The sequence below is a fragment of the Paroedura picta genome, chromosome 17 (genome assembly GCF_049243985.1).
Source record: "Paroedura picta isolate Pp20150507F chromosome 17, Ppicta_v3.0, whole genome shotgun sequence".
NCBI lineage: Eukaryota > Metazoa > Chordata > Lepidosauria > Squamata > Gekkonidae > Paroedura > Paroedura picta.
Genome location: NC_135385.1, coordinates 21,904,794 through 21,923,036, shown reverse-complemented (window position 1 = coordinate 21,923,036; position 18,243 = coordinate 21,904,794). Strand labels below are relative to the sequence as shown.

The 18,243-nt window shown below is 49.8% G+C and overlaps 1 protein-coding gene and 1 long non-coding RNA gene across 5 annotated transcripts in view; both read right to left on the bottom strand.

Moving 5' to 3' along the window:
* Nucleotides 1-2,059, bottom strand: part of FOXK1 (forkhead box K1) — a 28,123-nt gene extending 26,064 nt beyond the window's left edge. The window contains exon 1 of the mRNA XM_077316231.1: nt 1,662-2,059. Within this exon, the coding sequence (XP_077172346.1) occupies nt 1,662-2,020 (359 nt within the window). The 5' untranslated portion in view covers nt 2,021-2,059. The remainder of the gene's footprint in view (nt 1-1,661) is intronic.
* A 2,755-nt stretch (nt 2,060-4,814) lies between these two features.
* Nucleotides 4,815-18,243, bottom strand: part of LOC143827009 (uncharacterized) — a 21,091-nt gene continuing 7,662 nt past the window's right edge. For all 4 annotated transcript variants that reach the window (XR_013227161.1, XR_013227162.1, XR_013227160.1 and 1 more), the window contains 2 exons: nt 14,189-14,501; nt 4,815-6,706 (listed from right to left, as the gene is read on the bottom strand). This is a non-coding gene — a long non-coding RNA (uncharacterized LOC143827009). The remainder of the gene's footprint in view (nt 6,707-14,188; nt 14,502-18,243) is intronic.

Genomic DNA, 18,243 nt, shown 5'->3' with positions numbered 1-18,243 from the left:
AAGCCAAACACCACAGAGCCTCGGATGCCCGTGCAGAGGGCCGACTACATTTCCTGCCTGGTTTTGTGGAGCTCCCAAGCATCCATTTATATTAACAAACAGACCACACTTAGCAGTCTCCAACGAGTCAGGAAGAGGATGTCTATTCACACTATTAAAAAATAGCTCTGGCCAATTTTACAGTCCCAGGATCTCTTTATTCTGTTCACAAGCACCACTGGCTCACCTGAATGGAGGGGAAGGGCAGGTGTCTGTCCCAGCACCTATTTTATTCATCGTGACTCCAGTTTATACTGTCAAGGAGAAATGAGCCAAATGAAGCCACTGGGCCTAGTTTAAGCCGCTAATTCTGCACTCCTGGAGAAGGGAGGCTGTTTCGCACTCCCTTTTTTACCTTCAAGAAAGCCCCCGTATTTCACAGGTGGGTTTCCCCTACAGGAGTTCCCTTTCTTTACATCCTCTCCTCAAGGCCCGCCTCTTTCCCATGACCTGCCAGTCCAAGGCAGCCCCATTTGCCAATCCAGGTGTGTATTGCTCCCACACCTCCACCTCCAGCCTGCCCTTCATCTTGGGTGCATGACTTTTGTCGTCCCCCCCCCTCTGGCCCCCGCCCACATGTGGATTCCCCACTCAAAATCCCCCCTAACAAGTCCTGTGTGGTTTCTTCCCACTCAGAAGGGGGGGGGGAATTCAATGCAAAGATTTATAAGGGGGATTTCCCCTCTGTGTGGGTGCCCCCTTATCACCCACCCAACCCATGCATGTATTTCACATGAGTGGCTTCCTCCCCCGCAGCGCCACATGCCCCAAATTGAAGAAAGTTCCAGAGGTCTGCTACGTTGGTCCACAGTAGAACAGAAGCACCTTAGAGCCCTACACAATTTGGTTTGAGTGTATGTGACAGTGCTTTTTCTTTGGGGGGGGGGATGACTCCATCGCATTATACTCCACTCAGGCCCAAATCTATGTGTGGCTGCTCCCCTCAGGGTGGGCACCCCACGATTTCCCCCACCCCAGAATCCCCGCATTTCGTCATTTGCCTCCGGGTGGGTACGTCATGATTCCCCCCACCTCTGAATCCAGCCCCCAAATCCACATACAGCTGCTCCCTTAGGGTGGGCACCCCACGACTCCCCACCCAAAATCCAACCCCCCAATCCACCTGGAGTTGTTCCCTTCAGGGTGTCTGCCCCATGATCTCCCCACCCCAAATCAACACATAGTTCCCCTTGAAGGTGGGTGCCCCACGACCCCCCCCACCCCCACTTATGCATTGCTGATCCCCTTGAAGGTGGATGCCCCATGACTCCCTCCCCCCCGTCCATGCATTGCTGATCCCCTTGAAGGTGGGCGTCCCATGACTCTCCCCCGTCCATGAGTGCTGATCCCCTTGAAGGTGGGTGCCCACGACTCCTCCACCCACCCCCGTCCATGCATTGCTGATCCCCTTGAAGGTGGGCGTCCCATGACTCTCCCCCGTCCATGAGTGCTGATCCCCTTGAAGGTGGGTGCCCACGACTCCCCCACCCACCCCCGTCCATGCATTGCTGATCCCCTTGAAGGTGGGCGCCCCAGGACTCCCACCCCACCCACCCAGCCCCGGGGTGCCTGCCTGCCTTGCCGATCCCCTGGGGGTGGGGTGGGGGTGGGCGGGGACTCACTGCGGGGGCAGCTGGAGGGGGGGTCCGCCCCTGCGCTGGAAGGCGCCGTCGACGAAGACGCCGTTCTTGCCGAGGCAGCGCAGGTAGAAGTGGGGCGCGCGGAAGGCGAGCTCGAGGTGGCGGCGCGAGATGAAGGACGAGCGGCCCATGTTGACGTCCACGGCGCCCTGCGAGGAGTTGCGCCCGATGGTCACCGCCGCCTCCCGCACCAGGAACTCGAAGTCGCGGCCCTGCAGCCGGCCCAGCGGCGCCCCCGCCCCCGACGCGCCCCCCGACGACTCCCGCGCCGGGCTGCAGGGCGCCGAGCGCAGCGCCAGCAAGGCCCGCGCCCCGTGGCTGTCCTCCCCGACTTCGGCCATGTTTCCAGCCAGCGGGCCAGGCCTCCGGGGCGGGGCCGCCTGCCTCCCTCCCTCCCTCCCTCCGTCGCCCGGCTTCCCCGACGCCTCGCCCGCCCGCCGCAGGAAGAGGAGGAGGCTGGCCCGGCCGGCCGAAACACGCGCGCTCCGCACCGCACCGCACCGTGCGCCACAAGGGCTAGAGCGGGAGCGCAGGCACCGCACATGGATGCTGGGGAGGGGGGGGGGCAGGAGGAGGAGGAGGAGGCGGCACCGATAAGGCCGATACAAGTTTTGCTCGAGGGGGAGCTTCCCCGTGCGAGCACCCTGGCAGATGGGGAGCCCCACACTGATAAGGAGATAAGGAGCATCCCAGCCTTTGCGAGCCCCCCACCCACCCACCCACCCACCAGGGGTTGCTGGGCAAAACACACGCAACGCAACACCCCACCAGGAGAGGTGCGTGACAACACGGGGAGCAGGCGAGGCAGGGGACACATGCACACACGCAAATCGATGCATCTGCGTGGCTGTGTTGGTCTGACGCAAGAAGAGTGGTTTTGTAGCCCATTTTGCACTGTCCGAAGAAGTCTCAAAGTGGCTTACAAACACCTCTCCCTTCCTGTCCCCGTACCAGACAGCCCTGTGAAGGTGGGGGATGAGAGAGCTCTGACAGAACTGCTCTGAGAGCAGCTCTAACAGGACTGGGACTAGCCCAATTTACCCAACTGGCTGCGCATGCAGGAGCGGGGCATTCTCACTCTGCTTTCAATGTGCCTCAGCAAAGGCCTGCAAGGGGGTTTTGCCCAGTTGCCAAATGTTATTGCATTGTCTTGAGGGTGGGAATGGCCATGTTAAAGGGACCGGGCAGTAGATGTGAAAAAAAGTCATCTTGACACTCTAGAGACCAGCTCCCTATTTGAGAAGATAAATACCTTTATTTATTTAGCACGGGGTATGTGTGTCGGACTGTGTGGCAGCCGGGTGGATGTTCGAAGATAGTTTAATAAAGGAAAAGAGATTCTGCACATACTACCTGTTGCTTTTATGTATTATCTGGTCATGTAACTTCGGCAGTGTTTAATATGCTGCGTTAATACCTGGGCTTTGGTTCAGCCTTTCGAGTGTGCCGTCTAGTTGCTTCCGATTCGCCCTGCGAATTCATGTTCTCCAAAACGCCCTGTCATTAGCAGCCTTGGCGCAGGCCGTGCAAACCGAGCACTGTGGCGCCCTTGCGTCATTTATTTATTAGTTATTGAATTCCTAGACTGCCCTTCCCAAAGGTTCAGGGCGTTCGAACAAAACGTATCCGTGCACTTCAATTACATTTAAACTTAAAATGATTAAGATGCTTTAAAACAACATATTGCGGCATTATCCTTTGGTTTGATTGATTCGCTCCATCTCGTGTGAGTCTGCCTCATAATTTCCACACCCTAATCTTGCTGACTGCATTGATTTACGCTCTGTAATCCCTCTTGAGTCGCAGTGACAAAGGCAGGGGCTCATGGTAACTCTAGTCCATGGGCATGTGGCGAACCAGAGGCTCATGGTAATTGTAGTCCGCGGACATCCGGAGAGCTACAGTTTGGCTGAATTTGACCTTAACAGAGAACTGTTCTATAGAGTTTCACCATTCTAAACCAACCAACTTCTAGAGATTTCCATCATTCTAAACCCAGAAGGGAGCAATTGCATTCCCATGCCCATGCAACCTTGGTCTATCAGTGCTTACTCACAAGAAGGCCCACTGTCTCCCGAGGGACTTATTCCCAAGTAAATCCACAACCGTAGGCATGACCGCTGTTGGAAGTAGGTATCAAAAGAGGGTGGACGGCCAGCAAATGGGAATCAGGGAAAGGGTGTGTGGAGGACAGGTTGAGATGCACCAGCCTCCTTCCTGCTTCTTTCCCAATCAGACCAGCAGCCCTTTCCCTGGAGACTGCTCTTAAGTGAAAATTAAAATGTCTGCAGATCTGATCACAGATCTGCGATGTCTCCTCTGTTCGCACCCTCAGGGTGATTTGGGGTGTCGTCAGAACCCTCCGTCTGACCTGGAAGCTCTTCTCGCTGAACTGGTTATGGAGGGATCGGTTGGGATTACTCTGCAGGGAGGAGGTAAACATTCTGAATATGCCCACAGGCTCCTAATCATTACAGGATTCAGGGCTGAAATAAGTTCTGGTGCTAAGCTGTGGCTGCCATTTGGCTAGCAGAGAGATCTTCCGAAAATGGGACTCAGTCTTTTTCTTCTTTTCCTTTGGTGGGTTGAGTCTAGCTTGCCCCAGAAGTTACCTTGCAGGGGCACAGGGCTCTTGCCTCACGAATAAATTCCGATTTGATCTTGAGTGTCTCCCTACCCTTGTGCTCCAAGTAGAGTGTCAGCCTTTTCATTGACTCCTTTAAAGCAATGCTTGCGTGATTGTGCAATTAGAAGTCGCTGCAGGAAGGGCGAGGAACTAGATTAGTGACGTTACAGACGTCAGCCAATAAGTGCTGTGCTCTGCCAGTTTTTGCTGGCAACAGAATCACTTTCTCTTCAGACCTGAAGAGGAGATTGTATATCTGAAAAAAAGCATGGTGAACACGCCACTGTAGTAACCTTCCTACGCATGTTCTGTATGTTTTCCCAAGAAACCTTGTTCATACCTTCCAATTCTTTAGTTATATTGGTATTCTAACATTTTATTTGGCTATATTATCATACGTACTCCTTCTCCGGTGGTGTATTAGAACACTTAAAACAGAAATGACTGCAATGTATAGTTGGTCAACGTGGAAGTGAATGCTTCAATGAAAATCTTTTATTTAAGGGAATGCAAACAGAGCACCAATTGTAATGCAACTTTGCAGCTTTATTACCGTGATTATAGAACATTTCTAAACATTATGCATGCAAATAATCATTTGGGTTCATTATAGAGCCATTAATCCGGTTTATATGCAGCAGTTAAATCAGCAATACACATTCATCATTAAAAAAAACCAAAACAAATTAAAGCCTCAACCCCAAAACCTTTCACGGGCGGCTTACCTGCACCCATTGATCCAAGTTCTTTTGGCACAGGGTGCATTAACAGATGTCACCAAAGGAGGGGAAAAAATCAAAATATAATTTGGAACATGGTGACCATCGAACCCAGGCTGCCTTTGTGCTCTAGGACAGGGGCAGTCAACCTGTGGCCCTCCAGATGTCCATGGACTACAATTCCCATGAGCAAATGCTGGCAGGGGCTCTTGGGAATTGTAGTCCATGGACATCTGGAGGACCACAGGTTGACTAGCCCTGCTCTAGGATTTTAGCCTGCCTGCCTTTCAAAAAGCCAGCACCAGGATCAAAATGAGACTGCTTCCACATGGAGATTTCCTTCCAGAGGAAGGCCAGCAAACCCTGGCAGTGAAGGGGAATGAATATTCAGGCGTCATTGTGTCTAATTTGGGCACAGCTGGTCCGGCTCCAGTCCCCGCTTTCCCTTTACTCTTGAGAACGTGTGAATACCCTTCAGGGCAAGCGGCAAACCGACCCCGAATTTGTGAATAGAGGTGCCTCCGTTGCACAGCAGAACCTACGGCCTGCTTGATATTAAAAGCATTGTCAGACGCCTATAAAAATCCAAATAGAGGACTGGGGAAAAGGACAGAGCTACTGACGAATGAGTGTACGGACCTCGTTCTAGCTGCAATGTAAAAACAGAAGAATTTTGTTACGCACAGAGCCGCCTCTGTCAGCGTTTTCTCCGTTTGGTGACTCACCCGGAGAATGGCAAACCTAAGTACAGTCCCTAATAATGTATCCAAGTAGCTTTGTGCAATATCTAGTACGGTATGGCTCAATTGTTTGAGTAGAAACACCCTCTTGAATAATTCAGCTTTGTGCTGGTTGCAGGAAGCCAGGAGAGAGGGAGCCCTCCCTGCCACCTCGGGCCTGAGTTGGGGGCCACAGTGGAGAAGGCACTGCGTATCGGCAATTGTCCGTATTGCCCATTTGTACGCTGGGACCTGCAGAAGTCACTGCCGAAGTGAGCAGAGTTGTGGTGGTGGAGCACAGGAGGAGAGGCAGAACACAGTGGGAGATGACAGTATCTATTTTTTCCTTTCACGCCCTCCGTCGCAATATCCTAAGCTGCTTTGGGGCCCTGTTTGCATATCTTAAACTAACAATCGTAAGAGGAACAAAAGCCTATCCTTTTCCTGGTTAATCACAGCATCTCCTTTCCCCTCAGTCTCTTTGTTGTCTCTCTCGGGGGTTTTGTAAGCCCCTCGGGGCAGGGCCACTGTGTTCTTGTGCTTCGCAAAGAGCAGTGCACTTGGAGCGAACAACAGCGACAAGGTAAAACCCAGACCCCCATTTTAGAGTAATCTCATCCGTGTGAATGCGGTTCTCAGGCAGCGCAGGGCTGGATTTCTGGGGGCCGAGCGGTCCAGGGCTCCGCATCGCCTTGTTGACTCGGCCCGCTTGTACCTCGGTATCACCGCACTGTGCAAACAGAGGCGGCTTTCTAAGAGCGATAGCAAGATATTGCTCCTTTCTTCCCGTCGATAAAAGTATATGCTTAAGCCAAACAAACACATTCTTGTTTTGTGCGAGATTAATGGCCCGATGCCGGTGAGAGCCGCTGCTCCGTCCGGAAACTTGTTTCGGTAAACGGCAGCTGGTGACATGCGTTTGATGCCGGGATCCGGGTTGAGCACCGCCATTTCAAAACCAGCCTGGACTCAGAAAGAGAGGAAGGAAATTTGAACAGTCCAGCCACTGTGGGATCACTGGCCAAGCATGCCCGGGGGGGGGGGTCCCTCTCCTTCCCACTCCCTCCAGGCCCAGCCTTGGGCATTTTGGGAGGGGGCGGGTGGGTCAACATGACCATAGATGCTCATATCACCCGATAAATGTTTAACAATTAAAATATATATTTTAACTCCCACCCATTTGGGAAACCCTTCCAGGGCTCCTGCTGGTCTGAAAGGATGCTGGCCTGAAATATCTCCCCCCCCCTCTCTCCACACACACACACACACACACACACCACTGCTGCCAAGTTGTGCCCTTTTGGTTGATGCAAAGCAACAACAACAGCAAAAAGTGATTTTGGATTCAGGATTTTTCTTTGGACCTTACCCTGGGCCCATTCTGCATACACTGGATAATGCACTTTCAAGGTCCTTTTGCAGCTGGATGTTCTTGTGCAGAACAGAAAAAATCTACTTCTAAAATGCATAAAAGTGCTTTATCCTGCATGTGCAGAACGGGCCCTGATTTCCTTTTTTAAACTCTAGTTTCAAATAGACACCGTGGGCTGTTTTGGTTTCACATTAACAAGTCTGGTGCCGAGATTGTTCCAAGCACTGTTTAGGTTTCGTCGGGTGGATTGTTGTGACTTTTCCCTTTTCGGTACACGCATCAAGAATACATTATCACAGCGAGTCCTTGTCTCTTTCTCTCTCACACACCAACGGGAAAGAAGCCAGCACGCCGAACAGCTTGCAATGCTGTGGAGTTTCGTTTTTCATGCCAAAGAAATCTCACAGTTCCTCATTTGTCAGGGGGGAACTAAACCTGCATGGGGGGGGGATACAGAGAATCTGCTCTCTGCTTGAACAGCTGAGCGTGAGGAGAGCTGAACCAGGGGTGTTCAAGCATTCCTGGTTCACTATAACTCCAGCTCCAGACGGTTCCAAATGGAAACATCTCTTTTGTCAACAGATCCATTGTCATCTATTTCTTCCACCCATAACCAGCTTGGCAGCTTGCCGTCACGGGACATCCATCGTCAGCGGAAGAACCCAAACAACAGTTCCCACTTTTCATTCATGGCTCTGCGGCCACTGCTGCAAATTCTCCAGCATATTACCGGATCTTGTGTCAAAACAGCACAAAACCTCCCCGTCTTCCGAGACCAAAAGCACGTTAATAAGTCTGGGGGAAGTTGATTGTGCAAGCTTCCCGTTTCCGGCAGGAGGGGCCAAAGTAAAGCTCTCCCATGATCATTGGCTCCTGGCTCCCTCTAATTTTTCTGACTGAGAAAGGCCTGCAACTGAACCTTTGTTATAGGGAAGTGGACCTGACCGGGGCCGCAAAGGACCCAGAATTAAGCTTCTGATTCATATCTTTGCCTTTGGTCACAGCCATCACCATTACAAAATCCCATCTCGGATCATATAGAAGATTATTAAGACTTTGAAACCAGAACTTTTTTCGTGCTGAATGTTGACCTCCAGTCGGAATACAAGAATTCTTGTGTAACCTGCATTGTTTTTCCATGTAACCTACATGTTTTCCTCCCCTTGTTTGGACACTGATTCAGTATCAGACAGCTTCATATGTGAATGCATCAAAAAAAGACAGAAAGAAAAAGGGGGGGAGAGGGAAGGAAGGAAGGAAGGAAGGAAGGAAGGAAGGAAGGAAGGAAGGAAGGAAGGAAGAAAGAAAGAAAGAAAGAAAGAAAGAAAGAAAGAAAGAAAGAAAGAAAGAAAGAAAGAAAGAAAGAAAGAAAGAAAGAAAGAAAGAAAGAAAGAAAGAAAGAAAGAAAGAAAGAAAGACTAACTCAGCCTTCTGTTCACCAGATTCCATAGGAATTGGATAACCATTTAAGGAGTAGAAATTCTTCCCAGTGCCAGAACTTGGGTTGGATTCAACCAGCTTCTCTGCTAGTGAAATGCTAGCCATTGACCCCCCACCCCAAAAAAGCAAGCAAACAAACAGACAGACAAAAAGCCTATTCTGGGAATCCTAGGAAGTGAACGTGCAAGGCCCATACTGGATGGAGTCTGAATGAAGAAGGGGGACTGGGAGAATTAAGCAGCTGTCTGGATCCAACCCCTCATCTGCCTTGAATCCAGCGGGAAGCTGAAGAAAGAGCAGCACAAGAAGAGCCACAATCCGAGAAGCCACTGCTCTGTCCAGAATTCCCAAGCAGCCACCGATGAAGCCAGCAATGCTATGAGCCAAGCCTTCTTTGTGAGTCAGTTCTGGAGCAGCGTTACTGCTGTCAAAATGACTGGAATTGGAAGCGATTAGCCTGCCAGACGGGCTGCTCGGGATCCCACTGCCAACTTGGTTCCCAGCTCATCTCTGTAGGAAACATTGAGCGGTTCCATCTTGTTTTCATCAGCTCGTCGGACGTGGGGCCAGTCAGTGGCCAGCCCTGCGGAGGGAAGTCATTCCAGCTCTGTTGCCTGCGTTCCTCTGACGGCTGGCGTTCCGCTCGCTTTGTGCCGCAAGAAAAACAAGCTTAACCTGCAACGCATTTGAGAGCTGAAGACCTTTTTTTCCCAACCCTGCTTTTTACTACTCAAAGGGGTCTTAACGCAGCTTACAAGCACTTTTCCCTTCCTCCCCCTACAATGGACACCCTGTGAGGCTGAGAGAGCTCTGAGAGAACTACCGTTGCTGTTAACCAAGACTAGATTGGCAGTAACTCCTGTCTTCCTGTCAGGGTGAGTGAAATGTGCTTCTTTATGAAATTGAGAGCCACCTTGATGAGGTGGTTAAGAGTGGTGGCCTCTAATTGGGGGAACCAGGTTGGATTCCCCACTCCTCCTCCTCATGCAACCAGCTGGGTAGCCTTGGGCTGGTCACAGTTCTCTCAGAGCTCTCTCATCCCCACCTGCCTCACAGGGTGTCTGTTGTGGGGAGAGGGACAGGAGGCAGTTGTAAGCTGCGTTGAGACTCCTTCAGGTAGTAAAAAGTAGGGTTCAATAAGCTAGCTCTTCTTCCTCCTCCTCCTTTTCTCCTCCTCCTCCTTCTACTTCACGAGGATGACTTGTGTATTTCGAGACATCTCCAAAATCTCTTGTGACAGGTAATCCCTTGCCAACCTTTGAAAAATGTTCCGGCCCCTTTTTTATTGCATCGTTTTGTTCTCTCTTGCTGGGTCCTTCCCATCAAGACGGGTTGCTTCCTGTTGAAATTCATTTTTTGGGTTTTGGAGCCTTTGCAAGTATTTGCAAGGGCCCCTTCTTTGGATTTTCTGGGGAGGGAACAGGGGGCCGGAGAGGACAGTATTTCCGCTAGCTCCTGAAAATCCAATTTGTACAAGGCCCATCTTCATAGTTCCGTAGCTCATTTCTTCCCGCAGCAAGGACTGCTATGAATCGATATTGTATTATCTCTCTCCCCACCTCTCCCCTTTCTCCACGGTTCCTGAGTGAAATTATGGGCCTGTGCAATTGGCTGTTGTAAAAAGTATGGCCCCACATTTGCTAGGCACCTGGAAAGTACATGACAAAATGAAGAGCCAAGGGGAGTTGATTAGGCTTGAAGAAATGCCAAGGGGAAGGATGGCGCTGTGGAACAAAAACACACACAAGCTATTGTTTCCTGGGCATCTGGCAGCCCCTTGGCATCTGTTTAAGAAAGGACTACAAGAAGTAACCGAAAGATTAGCTGGATTCATGGGCAGGCATCAAGACAGAGCGACGCTAGTAGTAAGTCTCAGTTCAAAAATTCTGAATTATAATGAAATAATAAGGTATTTATCCAACTGGGGACAGCAGTTTTTATAGTGAAAAATATGTTAGAAAGGGGGGGGGAACTGTAAAATCATATATAGATGTAGAAGGTGGATTGAGATAATTCTTCTTCGCAATTATTTTGAAATTTGATTTATGCTGAAATGGCATTTTGAATTATAGTAAAACTTTGTTCAAAAGTCAATGGAGGTTTGTAAACAGGCCCAGCCTATAAGACACATATGGAAATAATTAGTAATAATAGCTGCATTGACATAGGAATAATATAGAAATAAAGTATGTGGAGTCTGATGTGAAATATCAAAATTTGTTTAGATTTCAACGTGAGGGAGAGTGATTTGAAAAGAAGAGGACAATTTAGATTGTTTATTATTCTGTTATATAATGAATAGTAGCCCCTAAATCTTTTTCTTCTTTTTCTGTAAATCTATTTACTGTCTTGAAAAATAAAAAAAACCCTAATAGTTAAAAATCTCAAAACAGAACGTTCCCCTCATTTTGTCTTTTAAAACGAAACTGAGCCCCTTCGGATGCACATCAACAGTTTGCTAAACAGTTTGCTAAACAAAGCAGCAAGAAAGATACAAGCCAAACTCAAAGCGCCTCAAAACGCCCGCCTCGAAGGGTTATTCAATGAGGACTCTCACTTTTGCAAGATGCAGACCCATCTTTGCATTGTTACAGGCTAGAAACCTGGGGTGGGGGGAATGAATTCCCAAGTCTTCCGAAAGCTGACCCCTGTGCCAAATTCAGCATTTTGTATTTGTCTGCCAGACTCACAAAATATATTCATAAACCCTGTGTGTAATCCTAGATGTTCATGGTTTTTACTAGAGCGCTGAGCTGGGGAAGCTGAGCCACCTTTTTGACAGAATTACAGCCCTCACCTATCTTGTGAAACCACTTTGAGGTTTAACTGTCTAGACATGACCATAAAGGCACAAGGTCCTGCTCCAGCTAGGGATCGTCCCTCCACTTTGAGTACGGAAGATGCCCCAGGAGTATTAGAACTTCCCTGGCTCTAGATTTCATGCTCCTTGCAATGTGGCCTAATATCGCATTAACCGTTGCACTATGTTGCAGTGTTGGCCCATAGTAATCAATCGATCAGTCAATAAACAAACAAGTCAACTTCTTGTCCACCAGAACTTCTAAGTCTCTTTCACATGAACTAGCATCAAGCCAGGTATCCCCCACCTTATAATTAAGCGTCACATTTTTATCATCCTTCCCCCTATTAAAATTAATTTTGTTGGCCATGGCCCACTTTTCCAGTTTAAATAAAGTTCCAAATTCTCACTAGAACAGGCTTTCTCATCCAGGGTTTCGTGAAATTCTGGGGTTTCTTGGCAGCCCTGGAAGGGTTTCCTGAATGGATAGCAGTTAATTAATTTTTAATATATTTTTAAAAATTTGTTATTGGGGGATATGACCATATACAGTCAGGTTGCCCCAATCTCCCTTCCCAAAATGGCCAATGAGGGGTCTTGGAGGGAGTGTGAAGGGATGGGTGCCCACGTGGGCGTGTAACACAGCTATGCTTCCCTTCTATTCTCCATGACTGTACCACTTCTGGGGTTCATTGAAGCCTGAAGAATGTTTCAGGGGCTTCTCAATGGGGGAAAAAAAAGTTGAGAAACGCCACCCAGAAGGTCAAACAACTAAACTGAGGCTATCATATTTTGGTCACGTTAGGAAAAGGCGAGTCACCGAGGAAGACAGCCATGCTAGGAAATGTCAAAAGCAGCAGGAAGAGCGGGCAACCCAACATGCGATGGATGGAGTCATCAAGGAAGCCACGGCCGGCCGTTGGCAAGACCGCAGAGCAAGACTGGGGACAGCAGGACGTTTACAAAGTTATTAATTCGTAGTCTCACCATAAGTTGGAAGTGATTTGTGAACACTGAGCACACAAGAAGCCCTAGGACAGATAGGACTCCAAGTTCTTGGTCAAGGCCACCTCGACCCCAGGGTCAGCTCATGGAATTTAGCCATCCTAAGCAAGCTACACCCAATCCCCTCCCCCTGCTCCTGGACCTTTGCCAAAACTGACTACTAAGGCCCACTGAGAAAGACTCACCACCCGAAAAAAGGCATCCGGGATGCTGCAGTTAATGTTCTGCCGGCCACGTGCAATTCTCACCTTGTGTTGGGTCCTTCTCTCTTTTTACGGATGCTCATAGAGACCAAAGGAAGAAGGGGGAAAGCCCCCACCTCGTTTCTTTGTATGGCATCCTCTCACGCTTGTTCTCTGCCCAAAGGTGATTTGTTTTTTAAATGCGCTAGAAGTCTGAAGAAAATCTATTCAGCTGTTTCTGAGTTATCGGAGCGTGGAAATAACATCTGGTTTAGAGGAGGGAAAGAAGACCGTCCGTGCCCCCCCCCCCCGCCACTTTTCTTTTACCTCTCCACTCATCAGATTCTTGGCAAAGAAAAAAGGCGGCCGGGGGGGGGGGGGAGTGGAGTGGAAAGACGCCATTTAATGCATCTCATTTCTCCCGCTTGCATCTTTGCCCGGAGAACAGAAGGCAACACTTTCATTGATTAATTGGGAACGGACTTTGATTGTAAAGTAGTGAAATTAGAAAGGGCCTGCGTGCCACTCTGGCAGGCTCCCTTGTTGTTGGGAACCAAGACTGTCCGGTCAGGGGAAGCGTCCCTGCCCTAAAAGAACCACTGCATGAATAATATCCTAGGAGACAAGAGAAGGGCCTGCCACCGCTGACCGGCAGCTGCTTGGGGCAAAGGGTGTCTTTTGTAGTCTGTTTTTGCTGCAAAGCACAGTGTTTGTTGACGGTTCTGCAGTGCGACGTTGCTGTTGTTAACAGTCGCCGTCGCTGGCCAGTTCTGATCAGCCTCCTGTCACACCACATATGACTGCCTTTCGGTCTACATTACCCCCCTCCTGACTGCCAGGTTTCAAGATACAGTAAAGAAATGCAAGCTGCCAATGATGCGATTTTCCTTTCGGTGCCATTCTTAAAGGTGAAGAAGGCTCCTTTATTTTGCATGGCAATTTGCTCTTATCCTTCCAATACAGTGCAATACAGTGTCTCTTAAGTACTCTTTCAGGGCCATTTCCCTCTCATTTCTCACACATCCCACTTCTCCGCACACGAATCTGCAGTTTTAGAAGAAGAAGAGTTGGGTTTTATACCCCGCTTTTCACTGGCCGAAGGAGTTTCAAAGCGGCTTACCATTGCCTTCCCTTCCTCTCCCCACAACAGACACCCTGTGAGGTAGGTGGGGCTGAGAGAGCTCTGACAGGATGGCTCTGTGAGAACAGCACTGTCAGGACTGTGACAAACCCAAGGTCACCCGGCTGCCTGCATGTGGAGGAGCGGGGAATCAAACCTGGCTTGCCAGATTAGAAACCTGCCCCTCTTAACCACGACACCAAGTCTCACCAGCAACCACCCCTTCACCTAGAAAACTGGGGTTTTGTTGCGGACTGCTGCGCAGTTGGAATATTTGTGGCAGTTCCGTAACGTTACGCCAGTTCCAGAACATGGGTGTAGGGGCTTCGCTGCTGAAGATGAGATATGGGAGGAAGCCAAAGCCAGCCCTTTTGAACCTTTTGACCATGGAGGAACCTCTGAAATATTTCAGGAAGTGATATCACCTTGTAACGTCTGCTTACGATGTTCCCCAGGAACCTCCCCCATCCAACAGCTCCCTCTGCTACGTACGTAGTTTGGCATCGCTAGTAAAAGGGGCACGCACCTTGACATTTTTTGCTTCACCTTGAGGAAGCAGCCCGATGAAACAGCCCCGCCTCCACCTCCTGAATTCCTGAACTGGATGGATGAACGAGCGGAGTCATCTCTGACAAGGAGACACAGCGAGTCCTCCCACCGCACGATTCTCATGCCGTCTCATGCATCGGGAAGATCCAGGGACGAGGATGAACGGCACGGGCTCGCAGTCTGCCTTGTACGTTCTGACGCACCAGTGGCCCTGCCCATCCATCACTCAGGCCCACTGTCAAGAGAGCTCCCAGAACTGGAAGACGAGAATGTTTCTCTTCTGCAGCATCCTGGGAGCAGGGAGAAATGCAAATCAGAAAGGGCTAACTGTGGAGCCAAAGACGTAGCAGAAACGTACATTACAGCTTCCAACCGAGACAGGGCACCACCAGGAAGCACCAGCCTCGGGGCTGATATTCGCCCTGCACAGAGATATAAAGAAAGGCTGCTTTTGGGGGGAAGGGGGATCGGACAGAAGCTGATGGAATTAGACACAGGGGTTAGAAAGAGGGTCCAGAGGGGGGCATGTCTTTTTGGCGTCTGCTTTTCTGTAAAGTGCTGTGTCCGTTGATGATTTTTTTTATGATGACACTGTTGTGGTTGTGAAAATGCCAGCCGGGCAGCACAACTATCACAGTCGCCAGCGTGCTTACGAAAGGCCACTTAACTTCCCCATTCTCCATTCTGGATTCTGAGCACTATTTCAGCAGCCCCCAGCTGCTACCTGGACTGGCAGTGCTTGCAAAGCATTCAGAGAAACAGCATTGATTTGGGGGGGGGGCAAGGGTGTGTGTGGGGGGGGCTGTCAAGAACCCAGTTGCTGCAAGCTTCTGCCCGCAGACCAAGCAGGGTACAATCTCCTTCCTCCTTTTCTGCACATTTCGGGGCGTGCAAACCTCTGCCTCCAGCAGGGGGCAGTGTGCACCTTTGAGAGTATTTTCCTCTTCTCATATTTCCCTGCGCAGAGTCATCTCAGTACAGTCTTAAAGCGAAAATAGGGATAGATGGGGAAGACCTTAGCAGAAATAGAGAGAATTTAGGAGAGTTTAAATAATGCAGGCACAAAAGTCCAGGTGGTTTTGGCCATGCTTTGTTTCTGAGCACTGGAGATATTTACACAGAGAGCAATTCAAATGTGGATTTTGCAGCCAGAGGTTGTAGCTTTTGAAGGGGATTAGATAGATTCATGGGGGAGAAGTCTATCAAGGGGTACTAGCCATGGGGAATGAGGGGGACAGTCACATTCAGAGGCATGACACTTCTGAATCCCAGAGCCAGGAGGCAACATCAGGGGAAGGTCTAAGACTCTCTGTTCTGTTGTTAGCCATCCAGAGGAACTGGTTGGCCACTGTGTGAGACATGATGCTGGACTAGATGGACCACTGGTCTGACCCAGCAGGGCTCTTCTGATGTTCTTATGAAGGCCTCAGCCTCTCTGCCATATTGTTTGCTCTCAGGAGGAACTGGTTGGCCACTGTGTGAAGACAAGCTGTTGGTCTGATCCAGCAGGGCTCTTCTGATATTCCTATGTTGATACGGTGGGTTTATGATCCACGGCAGACAGGCTGGCAGAGGTTCTCAATGTTTCTGAAGGTGGGCCCACTTCTAAACCCTGACCCGGATGGTCCAGGCTAGCCCGATCTCATCAGAAGCTAATCAGGGTCAGCCCAGTCAGAATTTGGATGGGAGACCAAAAAGGAAGTCCCGGGTTCTTACGCCGAGGCAGGCAATGGCAAACCGACTCTCAATGCTCCTGGCCACAAGAACCCCAGAAGAGATCACCATGTCAGCTGCCAACCTGTGGCAATTTCAACCACCAACCCAACCCACTTCTCAAATTAGGTCCAGCCTTCCAGGGTGGTCATTTTGTCAGCAGCCCCAGTCTCGAAGCTGGCCAGTTTGTGATCAGCTCCAGGTGCCCAAGGTGGCCATTTTGTCATCAGCCTCAGCCTCCAAGGTGGCCATTTTGTGATCAGCCCCACTCTTCCAGGGCGGCCATTTTGTCATCTGGCCCAGCCCGCCAGGCGGCCATTTTGTGGTGGCGTGCAAAGCGTTCTTAACATTCCGAGGCTGCCCACAAGCTCAACAAGGAAGCCCTGCTAGGAAAGGCTTGAGTTTGTTCTTCCCAAATGCGGAGGCACCCCCTCTCCCAGAGGCTGAAGCAAACCTCTTTGCGTAGAATCCCCTTGGCGGTGCTTCCCAAGGGATCAAGACCTTTCCCCCACAGGATCCAGACTTGCCAAGGGAGACATTAATAGGACGCCGCTGCCCGCCAAGAGCCGGTGGATGTGCCTTGGGCTCAGCAATGTTATTAATGGGACTGGTACAAATTCAATTACTGGGCAATTACTCAGATTAATTGCATACCCGTGCAGCAGCCTCTCAAGATCTCAGCGTCAGAGCCTCAGCTCACCAATCATGCAAAGGGCTCTTGCGCAGGGGAGATTCATTACGACTCAGTGTCTCAGGAGCCTGCAGCTGAATCGGACCTCAGCTCCAAGAGACCCTGCCCCATCGGAGCGAGCCCAAAGCAGGGTGGTCCGTGGCAGTCAACTTGAGCCCCAGCCTGGGCCCATAAAGGGGAACCGGAACCTCCCTTGGAGTCCACATCTAGGTATATTGCTGGTTATTCCAACATCGGCTGTCTGAGTCCGGACAGAAGGATCAGCAGAGGACCAAGAGGCTGGGTCTATCCTGCCAGAGCTGCACAGGCTCTGCGGTCACGATCCAGACACGGGCTCCCTGCCTGATTCCCACTAGAATATTAGTTGGTTAGGCTGTTAGGGCTCTCTCTGTGCTCTCTTACTTACAAAGTTGTTTCTCGTCTTAATAAAACTGCTTTATTCTTTAAGCAGCTGGTGCCCCGCTCCTTTGCATAGTTAAACTCTGCCAACAGCTGTGGGGTCTGAAGCATGAGAGCAATGACTGTGGTCCAGTGGCGCTGCATTATTCTGAGACCTTTGGCCGGCGCTCTCTAAAATGTCCTTGCACGAACAGGCAATTGGCATGCAGCACCACGGCTGCATTATTGTAGATATATTAGATTCAGAGGTTACAGCCAATAAGCATTTATATTATTATATTATTATCCCGTAATGCAAATACCGCGCATGATGAACAGCCTGTCCCAGACTCATATTGAGGAGATAGTGGATGGAACAGAACGGAGAGGAAGAATGCCACGACGGCACAATAAAAGCATAATGCACATTTGCATGCGCAAGCATGCACCTGAGTTTGTTCGTTCCATCACGATGCTTAGGATTTGAATGTGGATTTCACTTTTAATTTCTTTTTTAAACCCCAAGCTTCTAGACCTCAAAGTGAGAGGGTAATGCCTGGTCAATGCATGCAGAGACACTACCCAAAGTGTCTATGCATGCAGAGACACAACAGGCCACCTCCTCTGACGGTGTCGTTTTGCCAATCAGGTTGTAGATTATTTGAAAAATATCAGGAAGTTTCTATGCTAACAACAAGTGCCAATCCTCCCCTCTCTCCTGCCGGCAGAGTTTAAATACGCAAGAGCTGCTTATAAAAGAATAAAATAGTTTTACTTAGAAGAGAAACAAACTTTGTAGAAAAAGAGGAGAGAGAGAGTCCTGTTTAACTGTTGCTCAGCACACATTCTGTCTGTCCCGGAGGCAAGCAGGCAGGAAGTGTGCCCCAAGGAGCAGGAAGTAAATCAGGACACCGGAGGAGAACATTTGAAAAACATCAGCAAGTTCCTATTCTAACTAAGCTAAATACACCTATCCTCCGACACCTGTGGGAGGGTCTTCATCTCCTCCTTAATCCGGCACACTACAGACCCTGCCTCTTCCAACATCTCCAGCCCCTCCCCTACATTTCCCCCCCACGACACGGATGCAACAAAAGCAGATTTTTTTCTCTCCGTGCATCCTAATTCGTGACAAGACGAGACACAAAGCAGCTGCACGGGTCGCAGCGAGGTGACAACTCAAATTTTAATTGGGTTGGTGGTGGGGGGGGGGGGGGGAAGACCGACTCCACAGAAGCATCCCCAAATCC